Source organism: Narcine bancroftii, chromosome 1, assembly GCF_036971445.1.
Source record: "Narcine bancroftii isolate sNarBan1 chromosome 1, sNarBan1.hap1, whole genome shotgun sequence".
In the NCBI taxonomy this organism is placed as follows: Eukaryota; Metazoa; Chordata; class Chondrichthyes; order Torpediniformes; family Narcinidae; genus Narcine; species Narcine bancroftii.
In genome coordinates this window covers 202918283-202932296 of record NC_091469.1, presented here as the reverse complement: position 1 = coordinate 202932296, position 14014 = coordinate 202918283, and the positions used below count along the sequence as shown (strand labels likewise).

The 14014-nt window shown below is 38.9% G+C and overlaps 1 protein-coding gene across 2 annotated transcripts in view; it reads right to left on the bottom strand.

Annotated features, from left to right (window-relative positions):
* Positions 1-14014, bottom strand: part of LOC138738226 (nuclear receptor subfamily 6 group A member 1) — a 323219-nt gene that overhangs the window by 60174 nt on the left and 249031 nt on the right. For both annotated transcript variants that reach the window (XM_069888368.1, XM_069888369.1), the window contains exon 4: positions 3389-3619. In XM_069888368.1, the coding sequence (XP_069744469.1) occupies positions 3389-3619 (231 nt within the window). The remainder of the gene's footprint in view (positions 1-3388; positions 3620-14014) is intronic.

Here is a 14014-nt window from a genome sequence, read left to right as displayed (position 1 = left end):
AGCAGATTGGAAAGCCTCAGCTGCCTCATTTGTTCATATAATGTCTTTCTTGTGGCTGGAAATGAGGGAGAACAATGGCCTCATACAGGCCGCTGCTGGTATGAATCGGTGGTAAAAATTAATCATACAAGCAAAATCTTGTAGGTCCTTGACTGTATTTGGCCAAGGAAATGACTGAATGGCTTTTTATCTTCTCAGGCAGTGGTTCTTTCCCCACCTTTATTAATCCGGTGCCCCAAGAAGTCAATAGTCTCACGGCTGAACCAGCTTAATGGTCAACCCATACTTACTCAGCTGAGTACACAAGTCTTAAATGAGTAGTGTGCTCGGCGTGGTCACGGATAGCTATCAGAATATCATTAATCTCTGGAAGGTTTGAGCTGCACTTTTTAATCCGAAAGGCATCTGGAAGAACTCAAAAAGTCCAAAGTGGGCGATAATAGCAGTCTTGGGGATATCTTCCAGTAGACTGGGATTTGATGATAGCCCAGGATTAAGTCAAATTTTGAGAATACCCAGGGCCCCTGAAGGTTAGCAGTGAAATCTTGTATGTGGGGAACTGGATACCTGTCAGGCTTGGTGGCATTGTCTCCACATGGCTTCCACCCTCCTGATGCTTTGGGCACCATATGGAGTAGTGAAGTACACGGACTGTCAGACTGCTCCTACATTTTACGGGATTCTGCCCTTGCCAGTTAAGTTTTTCAGGAGGCAGGTAGTGCGCCCTGGCATGGAGGGGAGTTGCCTGTGTGAGGATCTGGTGCTGCATCCCATGTTTGGGTGTTGAGGTGAAGTGTGGCATTGTAATGGAAGGAAACTCAGCAATAATGCGCGCAAACACATTGTCAGTGGCAGTCACAGAATGTAGGTGCGGGACCGTGAGCCTAGTACCACCGAGTGGAAGGGACTGGAAAGCTTTTGAGTGTACCAGCCTCCGCCCCTTAATGTCCACCAGTAGAAAGATGGCACAGAGGACGTCGGGCCCCAGGAGTGGCTGTCAAATGGATGCCAAAGTGAACTTCCAGATAAAATGGCAGTTGCCGAAAGAAGGGGAATGGTGCGGATGCCGAAGGTGCAAATGTTTGAGTTATTGGCAGCCCTCAGTTCTCGGCCCATCCTTTGGCTGCAGGCATCAGAGGTGGGGGTGGTGGAAGGACACTCACCTCAGTCTCAGTGTCAACGAGGAACTAACAGCCTGACAAGGAGTCTCGTATATGAAGCAGGCTTTGATGTATGCTGGCCATGGTAGCTATCAATGATAGCCGGTTCTGGTGTTTTCTGGGAACGTGCAGCAGGAGCGGCATCGACAGGCCTCTGAACCCCTGCGTTGAAAAGAGTAGGGTTCGCCGGTGGGGTCAGTCAATCGGTGGGCTTCCAGGCTGGTCGCTGTTGCCAAGGCATCTTCACCTTTCCAGTGTAGCTCAGGCATCTCTCTTCTCTGCCCATAGCACATCTGCTCAGCTACCTTTCTGGGGCTTGACGAAATCATCTTTTGCAATGAACAGCCAGATGTCTTCAGGCAGCTGCTCCAGAAAAATCTGCTGAAACAGCAGGCAAGAGGTGTGGCCATCATTAAGAGCGAGCATGCCGCTCATGAGGGAGGAAGGGGCCTCGATCCCCCAAACCGTCCATATCCAACAGCTCATGTTTCGAGAGCCTGAAAGAGCGGGTTAGCACCTCCTTGATGGTCACATACTTTATTTACTCTGGGGGCTGCTGAAGAAAATTGGTGATCCGGGCCATGGTGTCCTGGTCAAGGGTGCTTACTACGTGGTAGTAGCGCATGTCATCGGTGGAGATCCAGCAAATGGCGAACTGGGTGGGCTTGCTGGAACCACATCCGTGCACGCGGCGTCCAGAAGCTCAGCAGCTTCAGGGAGACCACGCTGATTGAAGGTTGGTCCTCCATCTCGATATCCAGCTTTGGATCCAAAAACGCTGTTTAGACCAGTTGGGGTCACCACAGAGGCGTGTCTCGAAGTTCTAGCTCGCAAATAAGGCACACACAACAAGGAATGCAGTTGACACTGATTTTAATGAACTGGCTGCTCTCTTTTATCTGGTAGCTGTGCCCCTTCAGGCTCTGATTGGTGGGTTTGGCCCGTTGTGCTGCAGCGTCATCAATGGGTGTGGTTTGTGCGGCCCTGGGCGTCAGTTGGCCCTTTTGCAATCCATCACCGGCGATTGCCTGGCAGAGCCTTTTTTTCAGCGGCCTATGGGAATGGGCTGCTGAGGTCTTCTGTGTCAACCGGCAGCTATGGCTGCAGGCCGCTACACATCCACATTTCTAAGGTAGTTCTGAGATGCACTTGAGTTACAGATCAAATTCTAGACCATAAGACTGAAATTGGAAGAGCAACACCAAAGCCAAACCAAGGCCATCTGTAAATTGGAGGAACAACACCTATTATTCCGTCTGGGTATTCTCCAGCCAGATGGCATTATCATCGACTTTTTTGGTTTCTGTTAGACCACTCCCCATTCTCCCTTTCTTCCCTATCTCTTTGTCTCCTTTCCTCCAATTCTCCACTCCCTTCCCCCTCCATTCACAAAGCCATCCCCCTTCCCTGTTTGGTGTTGTGCCCCTCTCTTATCCACCTATTATCTCTTGCCTGTAGGCCTGTACTCATACTGTACTCACACCCCCCCACCCCAACCATTTTATTCAGGCGCCTGCCTACATTTTGCTTATACCTTCATGAAGGACTCAAGCCTGAAAAGTTTGTTACATATCTTTGCTGTTTGACCTGCTGAGTTTCTCCAGCACTGTGTTTTAAAACTCTAGACCACACACAGCTTAATGGTCATCAGTGAGAGAAAAAAGAATGGTCAATATTTTAAGCCAAAACTCTTCATCACCTTAAAATGTTGACCATTCTTTTTCTCCCACTGATACTGCTAGACTCACTGAGTTCTTCCAGCAGATTGTGTTTGGTTTTAGATTCCAGTAACTGAAATCTCCTGTATATCTCCAAATTCTCAACTGTTCCTCACTTCTTTACGGCACCTTTTTTGAAAACTTCTGAATTAAGTTATGAAGCCCAATTTGAACAACTCTTTCTGGTGGACGAAGTCCTAAAATCTCAAAGTATGAAACATACTCCACATCTGTTTTTAGGGCATTCAAATGATACATTAATATCCATACAAATATAAGGATAACTGCTACAAAGCAGTCAAAACATCTATAACAAATGTTAAAATATGACTTGCATATTCCAATTATGATACAAATGTCAATGTAAATCATTTGGGGAAGAACTTTTAAATGTCTGACAATTGAAATCCAGCCAAATTCAGATCAATTTCATCAAACTAAGTCAACTTAAGGCAGAACTTTTTGGTTGATGTTTGAAGTCAATGTTTACGATGTTGAAAACTAACATACCTCTTCGGTTCATGCCCATTTGGAGACACTTCAGCAGCCGGCAGTATTGACATCTGTTTCGCTGCTTGCGGGACATGACACAATTCTTATCTCGACTGCATCTGTAAATCCGCTTGTTGCAAATACTACGTTTGAAAAAGCCTTTGCATCCCTCACACGAGATGATACCATAGTGCAGACCTGTAGCTCTGTCTCCACAAATAAGGCAGGTTCGCAGATCAGTGCGATCATCTGAAAGGGAAAGAAAATCATTTAATGCAAAGCCCATATGATGATGATACAAAACTCTTTAAGGTTTTTATGGATATAAATATTTCTTCACACGCTTTAAATAAAAATACAATATGCTAATCAAATTTGGATAAGAAAAATGACACTAAAATACATAAAGTTAAATTGGGCCTTGATGCAACAAATGACACCAGGCCAGAGAAATTACTTTAAAAAAAATCTTAACTTTTGTTTTCATATGCAGTCACATCATGTGAGCATACAAAGAAAATACATAGATCACATAAGAGATACATCCAGGGCATAGATGTTCATAGAAACATCTGATTTTGGCATCCAATTAACCTTATTCTAACCATTATGCAGTCACATATATAGTTAATCATACACTTCATATGCCCATTGTGAAGCTTTTGAGCTTAAATCGAGGATCAGAGTAAACCTTATTGAATTTATCATTGCGTTATCACTATATATGCACTTGTATATTATCACAATCTCATCTATAGCGTGCACTGGTCGAACTCCTCTCCACCACTGAAATTACAGAGTGGTTATATCTTGAATAAATCTGTAATATTACTAGTAACCACGATGTTGAAATCATCAGATCTTAGTTGGAGTTTAGCTGTTATGCTTTCCTTTTTATTTCTTTTTTAATCTTTTTTATTGTTTTTTTTAATAAATACAGTACAATGAAGAAAAGGGAACAAATCTGAAAATACAATACCACATATGTATATATATCAAGATAAAACATCAAACAGTATAAACTCGGTCTCCCTCCACTTAACTTGGTGTAAATAGAAAAGACATCAAAAATAGTGTGTGTGTGTAATATATAAAATTATATAATACATATATTATATATGCATGTATATGTATAAACAAAAAACCCACCTAACTTACTCTATTAAAAAAGAAAACTAACCAAAACAAAAATCTGTGTAGCTTATCTTGAGAGTTACATATATTTTATAGCATTTGATTCATACCATGAATCAAAAAACAAAGGTAAGACTATATCTCATCTGGAAAAGTGAGTACATCTAATCACATTAAAAGTATGTATGTAAAATAAGACATAAGGTCACAGTGTATCTTCAAATTTCACTGATGAATCAAATACATGATATTAATTTTTTCTGAACTTAAACAGGACATTTATGAGAGAACAACTAGAGTCTTTCCATTTGAATAAGACAGCTCTACCAGCCAGCAATGTAGAGAAGGCTACAACCCATTGTACAGGTACAGAAAAACTCCCTATAGTTGGACTGGGTTGTAGCTCCACCTGAAATACAGTTGAAAAGATAGTAAAAATTTCTTTCCAATAGATTTTGAAGGATGGATGAGACCAAAACATATGTGTCAATGCAGCAATATCAGATTTGCATCTATCACAAATAGGGTTAATATTAGAAAAGATACAAGCCATGTGAACACTATGCACCAGTTTGAATTGGATTAATGAATGTTGAAGATTTATTCACCAGTTTAAGAATCTTGTCCCATAGATCCTCCAATAAGGGTCTTGCAAGTTCCAATTCCCAAGCCTTTTTAATCTTAACATGAAGTACTGGACATATTTCAATAATCTATCATATATAATTCCAATTAATCCTTTCTGAGAAGGATTCAATTGAAAAATATTATCAACTACATCAAGTGGATATACAAATGGAAAGTCTGGTAATATGGTATTTAAGAAATTTCTAATCTGTAAATATCTAAAAAAAATTTGATAAATCATATTTACTTGCCAGCTGTTCAAAAGACATTAAACAACCTTCCTTAAATAAATTTGCTAAAGAAGTAATACCTTTGATTTTCCATATAGAGAAGAATTGATCGATTGATGGTCGAAAAAATAATGATGAGAGAGAGAAGTAGATTAAAAAAGTTATATAAATTTTAAAAATTCCTAAATTGGAACCAAATTTGGAATTTATGTTTGAATATTGGATTAGATATATCCTTATTGATCTTGGAAAAACTAAATGGAAGAGAGGTACCCAATAGTGGCCACTGAATACTGCTGTATAGATTTGAATTCTAAATCTGTCCATAATGAACAATCTAATTTGTAAGAATAACAAAATCCAAAAAAAGTTAAATAACAAATATTAACAGCCCAGTAATAAGATCTAAAATTATGTAGTGCCATACCTCCATTTTTTTTCAATTTTTGTAAATGAAGTTTATCAATTCTAGAGTTTTTGTTCTTCCAAATAAAGGAAGAAACTTTTAAGTCAATATTATTTAAAAAAAAGACTTGGGATGAAAACTGGAATTGCTTGAAATAGATATAAAACCTTAAGTAATATTATCACTTTAACTGCATTAATACAACCTTTTAAGGATAATGATAAAGGAGACCATGTCAAAAAAGACAATCTCAGATACTCAAAAAGAGGAGAAATATTGAGTTTATATAAATTTTAAATTGTTTAATAATTTTAACATCTATGTATGCAAATTTTAATGGAACTTGAATGTAGATAGGGACTTGCATATTAATCAGAAAAAAGTTCACTTTTATGAAGGTTTAATTTATATCTAGAGAAAGAGCTGAATTGAGAAAACACATAACATTACTGGGATAGATCTTTTGGGATCCAAAATGTAAACAAATAGGTCATCTGCTTACAAAGAAATCTTAAGAGTTAATCCATTTCTGATAATTCCTTGAACCTCATGAGTATCTCCAAGGGCTATTGCCAGAGGTTCAAAAGCTAGATCAAATAGCAAGGGCATGGGGAAAATCCTGTCTAGTTCCCCTAAACAGCCTAAATAAGAAGGATTTGTTACTATTAATAACCACCAAAGCTTAGAGGGTAGTGTATATCAATTTAATTCATGATATAAATCCCATATCAAAATTAAATCTCCTTAATGTTTCAACTAAATAGCTCCACTCCACTCTGTCAAAAGCCTTTTCAGGATCTAGAGAAACTACACATTCTGGAGTTATGTCCAAAGGGGAATAAATAATGTTCAATAATCTACAGAAGTTAAAATGTGAATAACGACCTTTAATAAAATGAGTCTGATCTTTAGATATAACAAAGGGAAGGGTATTTTACAAACTACTGGCCAAAATCTTAAAAAGAACCTTAAAATCTACATTCAGCAAAGAAATTGGCCTATAGGAAGTACATTCAGTCAAATCTTTATCTTTTTTATGAATCAATAAGGTCCCAGAAAAAAAATAATTTTCAAATACTTTTCATAGTTGAGGGACAAGTAAATTAGTAAATGATTACAAAAATTCCACACTAAGTCAGTCAGGAAGGAGCAGACAGGTGAGCGACCTACTGATGGCTGAGAGGAAGCAGGCAGTCGAGCGACCTACTGACAACCGGGAGGAAGCAGGCAGTCGAGCGACCTTCTGACAACCGGGAGGGAGCGGGCAGGCGAGAAACCTACTTACAGCTGCAAGGGAGGGGGAAGGCGAGCGACCTACCAATGGGAGGGAGCAGGCGGGTGAGTGACCTCCTGACGGGAGGGAGGGACCAGGCGAGTGAGGAATGGACAGACAGGCAATTGATGGGGGTGGGGGGGGGGGGCGGGAACTTACTCTTACTCCTGTGAGTATGTAATGTGTCATTGGTTGGGGGCAAGACTCCCCCTAAATTGCCGGGGAGAGCAAATTCTCAAGAATTTGGACCACGGTCATTCACCTGCCCACCCACCCGCGCTTTGGGTCCACTTCAGCACGTCATGATGATGGCACAATGCAGGATGAATGGCTGACTTTGTTCCCCATAATTCCTCATGCAGCTGGAACTGCTCTGGAAAATACAGCTGTGTGAGGGATTATGGTTAGCGAGGACGGCCATTCATCCCACATTGTGCTGCTATGGTGACAGGCCGAATGGCCTGCTCTTCTCTGGCGGTATCTTATAATTTTAATCACCTACGTGATGCAGCATGCAAATGCTGACATCACAAGGCTTCCCTGCTTGGCCATTTGGCACTGCACAATGCAGGGAGTGGGTGGTCTGGGAAAATTTCCTGGGGCTGCAGCCCTACCTGTTTAAAATTCCAGTGTGGACCTTTTCTCACTGCAGGTTCATGGGAAGGTCCCTGGGAAAATTTCCCAGGAAACCTCATTTTACAATGTGGTGTGAAAAAGCCAAAAGAAAACTTGGCTGGCTATTAGAAAACAACTAATCTGATTTTATAAGCTAAGCAACCTCAGGGCTGTTTAGTACGGAGGGGAGATTGCCTATTATCACCAGGTTGTAGGTTTCTGTGAGGGATGCTGGACAAAGTGGCAACTCTCTGTCTGCCTTATGGTAGGCAAAAAGTCAAAGAATTTCATGCATGTTACATTCTAAATGTAGTGTTACACAACAATAATGGAACCATAACCTTTAACCTTTTTAACTCTACATCCAGAGTATTAAAAATTGCAGCTGTCCCAGAATTCTTACCTGGAAAAGTAGATAATGGCTTTAGAAAATGGCTGGATAAAGGGATAACTATTGTGGATCAGCTTTTTTCATGGGGAAACCTTGGACATCTTCAGAAAGAATTTGGTTTGTCAGGGTGAAGCGTGATCAATGACCACTCACAGACAATGAGTAAGGGCCAAAGGCTTTATTGACCTAAAGATCCAAGCATACCTAGGCATTCTGCTGGCTCAAGTCCAAGGGCAGGTATAAGGGAGGAGACTAGGGTTCTCGGACTTTATTAGGGGTCTTAGGGGGAGGGGCTACCAGTTCAGCATGTGGGCCAGCCTGGTGGGGAACGTGCCTACAATACCATGTTCCACCACACAGGGATGGATTTTTTTTTAGATCCTTTAAGTCTGGCAGTACTAACAGACACATGCAGATTGGAAGCAGATATGTAAAAAGTAATTTACACTAGAAAAGATTTTCATTCTGACTACAGTTGGAGTGATCAAGAAGAACATGATAGCTCACTTATACAGATGGCTTCAAGATAGCGTAACAGGAAACATTATGGAAATAAAACAGAAATGGGAATTAAAAATGAATATTTGTATTACAGATGAAATAAGGGAAAAGATATACCTTCATGGTCACAAGTTAATAAACAGCCCTAACTTGAGGGAGCGTGAGTGGAAAATTAAAATGAGAGTATTTAAGACTCTGGTCAAGAGATACAGTAATACCTCAGAATTATGCTGTAGAGAATGCAGGAAGATTGGTGATCATACCCATATTTTTTGGGACTGTTCCAAACTCTATCAATATTGGACATTAAGCAAATCCATGGGGGTAGATCTACCTTTGGAGCCAGCATATTTTATATTGGGGTGTGACTCCAGAGGATATTGATACTAAAAATCTTACTCTTACTTAACAGAAATTTTACTTCAATTGGTAAGGAAGAAACTTCTAGATGAAGTATCTGGGTTCAGAAGCACATCCAACCAAAGCAACGTAAATATAATTGATACCACCCATGATTTCTTCCAATAACTTCATTATTTTAGTATTTTGTTGCAACACATTACTAGTGGATGCATAGAAGACTATTTTATGACATTCAAATACTACAGATTGAACTCACAGGTTCTTGGCTGGGTTATTCACTAAACATTGTAAATTGATGATCGGGTCAGTGGAGAAGCAGATGGAAGAATATCTAATGATAACTACAAAAAAAAGTTAATAGCCATAACTAGAGGTGACACTTCCCAGCATTAGATTGATCACTTGAAAACAAAGCTTTGTCTAACTTGACACAAAAAAGAGAATGGTGCCAAGTAATCCTTATAAACATAATTTTGAAGTCAATAACACAAGTAAAAAGAAAAATGTAATTGTTTTTAAAGATTTTGCAGTGAAACTTCAAAGATGCCCACATTGGAATCATGTAATAATACTCCTGTGATATAATATGCAAATTTTCATGCTTCTTCTATACTTCAGTGTGATCCCGTCACCAGATAAATCTTCCCTCCCCCACTCCTTTCTGCTTTTTGCAGAGATAATTCTCTCCATAACTCCCCAGTTCTCTTTTCCCTCCCCACCATCCTTCCACCCTCTTAGGCTATAAACAGGTGAAGCAGTTTCAAATGTATTCATCTAACCTAGTCTATTGCATTCTGTTCACTTTTCTATATTGATGAGACCAAATACAGATTATGCAACCACTTCATCAAGCACCCTGTTCTTGGGTGCAAGATGGAATTCACAGCCACCAGACATTTTAATTCCTTTCACTATTCCCATGCAGTTATGTTTGTCCTTGGCCTCATTCATTACTGAGGCAAGGCTATCTACTTGAGAAACAACATATTCCCCGGCTGGCACACAATCCAATAGCATGAACATTGGATTTTCCAGGTTTAGGTAACCCCCATCCCAATTCAATTTCACTGTTTCCATCTGTCATTTACCTGCTCTCATTCTACTTTTCTCAAACCTCTATCCCTCATGGTTTCCTCCCATAGTCATGCCTCCACCTCTTCCTCCTTCATTTGTCCAATTTTCTATCACCTATTAGCCTCTCCCCTTTCCCCTTTAACCTAAACAAAGGGCTCTAATTCAAAACATTGACTGATCATTTCTCTTCATGGATGCTGCCTGACCAGCTTCTCTGTGTTACTCATTTATAATATGCATGTCAAAGTTTATTAGTAGGTGCAATGTAAATAAAATGTACATTACAGGTGAATGACAACCAACAGAGAAATAATCTATTAGAAACAGTAAAGAACTTCAATTCAAAGCAGTCTTAAGAGACGAGTAATGTTAGGTAACCTACAATCTTCATGATAGATCTATACCAAGGCATAAAACAATTATCTATACTAGTATCTGAATGTTTTGACAGAGCATAAATAATTTGGTGGATAATTCTGGTGTCTTTGAACTAGAAGCAATCAGATATTAAATATTATATGCTCCCTTCCAACATGTGGTCTATAAACAAGTGTTCCCAGTCTTGCCTTGATGGTTCTAAACTGAATATGTAAAGGACAGAAACTATCTTTCATTTGATCCAGTTTCTGCTGTCGAAACATTTCAGAACTTGTTAACTAAAGTTTTCCTTTGAATACTATTTCTGGGTTAAATAAATAGAAATGAGCAAAGCATACTACTAGGAAGCTCGCAATACACCCATTTCATCAACCATGCCTTTAACAGCTGTTTGCAAGGCTAATCAGAAACATACCCTATTGCTTCACTTCTCCACTGAAAAATTCTCTCAACTTTTCCTTTAAAAGATGTCATTGCAAATACCAATAACACAGAGCACAAATAAATTTAAATTATATTTTTCTCCACATTGCAACAATTTTGAATTAGTGGTTTTTGCGCCCTTCTCCTTAAGATTCTCCCCACTATTAAATGTTTAAATCTGTCAGACCCAGAAAGTACCATTCACAATATAACGCAGAATGGACAAGAAGAGAAGCTGGGTGGTGATTATCATGGCCAAGGGAGCAGAAATTTAGGCTTATGGCTAAGAAGTTTGCAGGGAACAAAAGTGACCAACGTGAGAGAATTTAGAGGAAGTTCTGGATACATATATCATGGGAGTAAAAGAAAAGGATGCAGCATTGGCAAATAAATTGTATTCATCATTCTTAATGAGCCTCATGAGTTCCCCACATTGATTATTGAATGTGTAAATGAAGGGAGAGAGAGGGAAGAACAGCATCCAAGTTCATTTGTTTAGATATTGTGAAATGTTGCTGTACATAGTAAGTCACAGTTATGCAGGAACCGAGTGTTTAATGGAGAATTCCTCCAGATCTGAGATATGAAGATGTCTCTGAGTCGAGAGACCTTTTCATAATTATTATTGAAGAAACATTTATTTCAATGCAATTTTGATTGGAATTTGTCATTTACAACCTGTATGTTCAATGACTAGAAGTCTTTTATGTTTAGCTACCCTGTTGGGGTTTCTTTCTAATATACTAACTTCCTGCAGCACAAGGATTGTATGTTAAGACTCTAGAATTCAAAATTATCCAATGATGCCCTCACAATCTACATCAGACCTGTATCATTAAGATCATTGCTGCTACTTAAAGTAATTTAAGCCAAGAAAATGTAAATAGGAATTGAAAATTCCAAAGTTGGGATGCGGAGAGTAAACAAAAAGGACAAAACCAAGGAATTAAGAGTTCAACATGGGAAAGAATGAGGACATCCAAAATAGACCAAGAAAGGGAAGTGAGAGCAAATACCTAGGAATTGTAGGCAAGTAGAGAGACCTGATCATCTTAGCATTGCCCATTCTCAACAAGTATAATCTCACCTGGTGCTCTCCAGATACTGATGCCCAAATGCCAAAAAAAAAACTAGATATTACACTTCATCTCTTAATTCCAAGATCACCAGAACCTTGATTTTCAAAATCTCAAGTACTTAATGGAGTACTCAATGGTCTTGTCTACCACTGTAATAATACTAAATGCTCCACCAAAGCATTCTGGATTCAGGAAATCCCGATTTTAATCATCCTATTACTGCAGTCAGGGGTTTAAGAAATAAAGCTTTGAATCTCTTCAGTTGCTACTAAATTACAACAGAATAATCTTCTGCTCTAGGGACACTGCATAGGCTGAGCCCTGTGATATTTTAAATGTTGTAGTGTTAAATCTTTGGGACTTTACAGCTGCAGTATTTCCAAAGATAGCTAACATAGTTTCCAAAGAACTTCTATACACTATATGAAATTCCAACATGAATTTTCCAATAGATTTTTAAAATATGTTGAACAAATGAAAATGAAATGTTCTTGAAAGATATTACAAAAAAAATCACAATTCAATTAATTCAAGTTTATGAATAAAGGAATCATTTCTCAATTCACCAAACTGAGTGAAAACTATATATTTTTAAATATTGTCATATCTAATTAATATCATTCTTATCTTTAGTTCATCAGATAAACAGCAACATTGACATGTAGCTAGTTTATCCTTTGCTCTTTCTCCTCTCAGTGATACACAGTTCAACCTCAACCAAGCCCCATGCCCTTATCCCTGTAAATCTCTAAACAGATGGAAGAATACCATGGTTACTGTGAATAACAGTATTCTGCAGGAGCTCTGTTCGAATTGTCTCTGCAAAGAAAGAATACCACTCATCAGAGATCCCAACAGGCATGCAGAGGCCATCGTCAAGGGCCCATAAAACACTAAGGGGAAACAATCTTAGGCCTTTACACATGGCTTTAATGATATCAATCCACAGTAACACACTGCTGTAGAATGTGTGAGAAATTGCCCATAGTGCCACATGATACAGCTATTTCACAGGCACAATAAGAATCAGCTGCTCATTGAAACCTTAAGAATCCTTTAAGGCCAATAATTGATTGCAAACTGCCTACGTTCAACTAAAGCAACCACATAATCTGAAGAATTTCTAAAAAGATTTATTTTAAAAAAATAAACAGAAATTTCCATGAACAATCACAATGGCTTCAGTTTATGGACTCTTGACCCTTGGTATTTGAAATTGTCACCCCTAATTAATGCAAGCCTCTTGCATCAGAATGTCAGCATCATGAGATGGACTTCAGCCACCAAAGACCACGGATTTTGGTTAAAAAAAAGTATTCATTGTGGATTGACAATGCCTGCCTCTTGACCTTGGGCTTTGAATTTTCAGTGACTTTCAGCTATACATGGCATACTTTTAAATGTGCTTCAAATTCTGTTACATTGACCTTAAAAATATATATACTGGTTTCACAAGATACTTTTGGGAGAAACAAAAACTATGAACAGATTCCATCTCTTCCCCTGCCCCTCCCCCAGTGTAATTTGACCCCTTTGCTGCTGTTGCCCTCCACCATGTTTATATTTTGTGTGAACCTTGTGTCAAGTTGCAGATCAGAATCTAGTTGTGGTGAGGTCATTCATAACAAGGCGATCCTCAGGAATGACCCAGGAAAATAACTGTTTTAAATTATAGGTCAAGACTGAAAGCCCCGTAAAATATCTTCTCTTGTTGCTATCACCTTCCACAAAAACACAATCTTAAATTATACTTTGGCAGAGGGGGAAGGGAAATGTAGCATCAAGAGAATTGTCTTAATATTACAGGTACTCCCCGACTTATGACCATAGTTGGGATCAAAGGATCGGTTGTATCTTGAAATGGACATAAATCAGAATTTTGCAAATTTAAAGTCTTAAAAGCAAACTTTTGAATCAAATGTTGTGTTTGACAAACTATAACAGGGATACAAGGGATATAAGAGCCAAAATGTGCGTACTTGCTTTGTTAGTCGGCACCCATAGACTAGACGCAGCCATCTTGATTACTGTGCATATGGGCGAGTCTTTGGTTGGCGCATGCACGGTGGGTTCATATACTGGAGTTCAGTTGGCACATGCATGAGAAGTAAGCACCCATATGATACTGAATTCACTTCCTTAACTCTCAC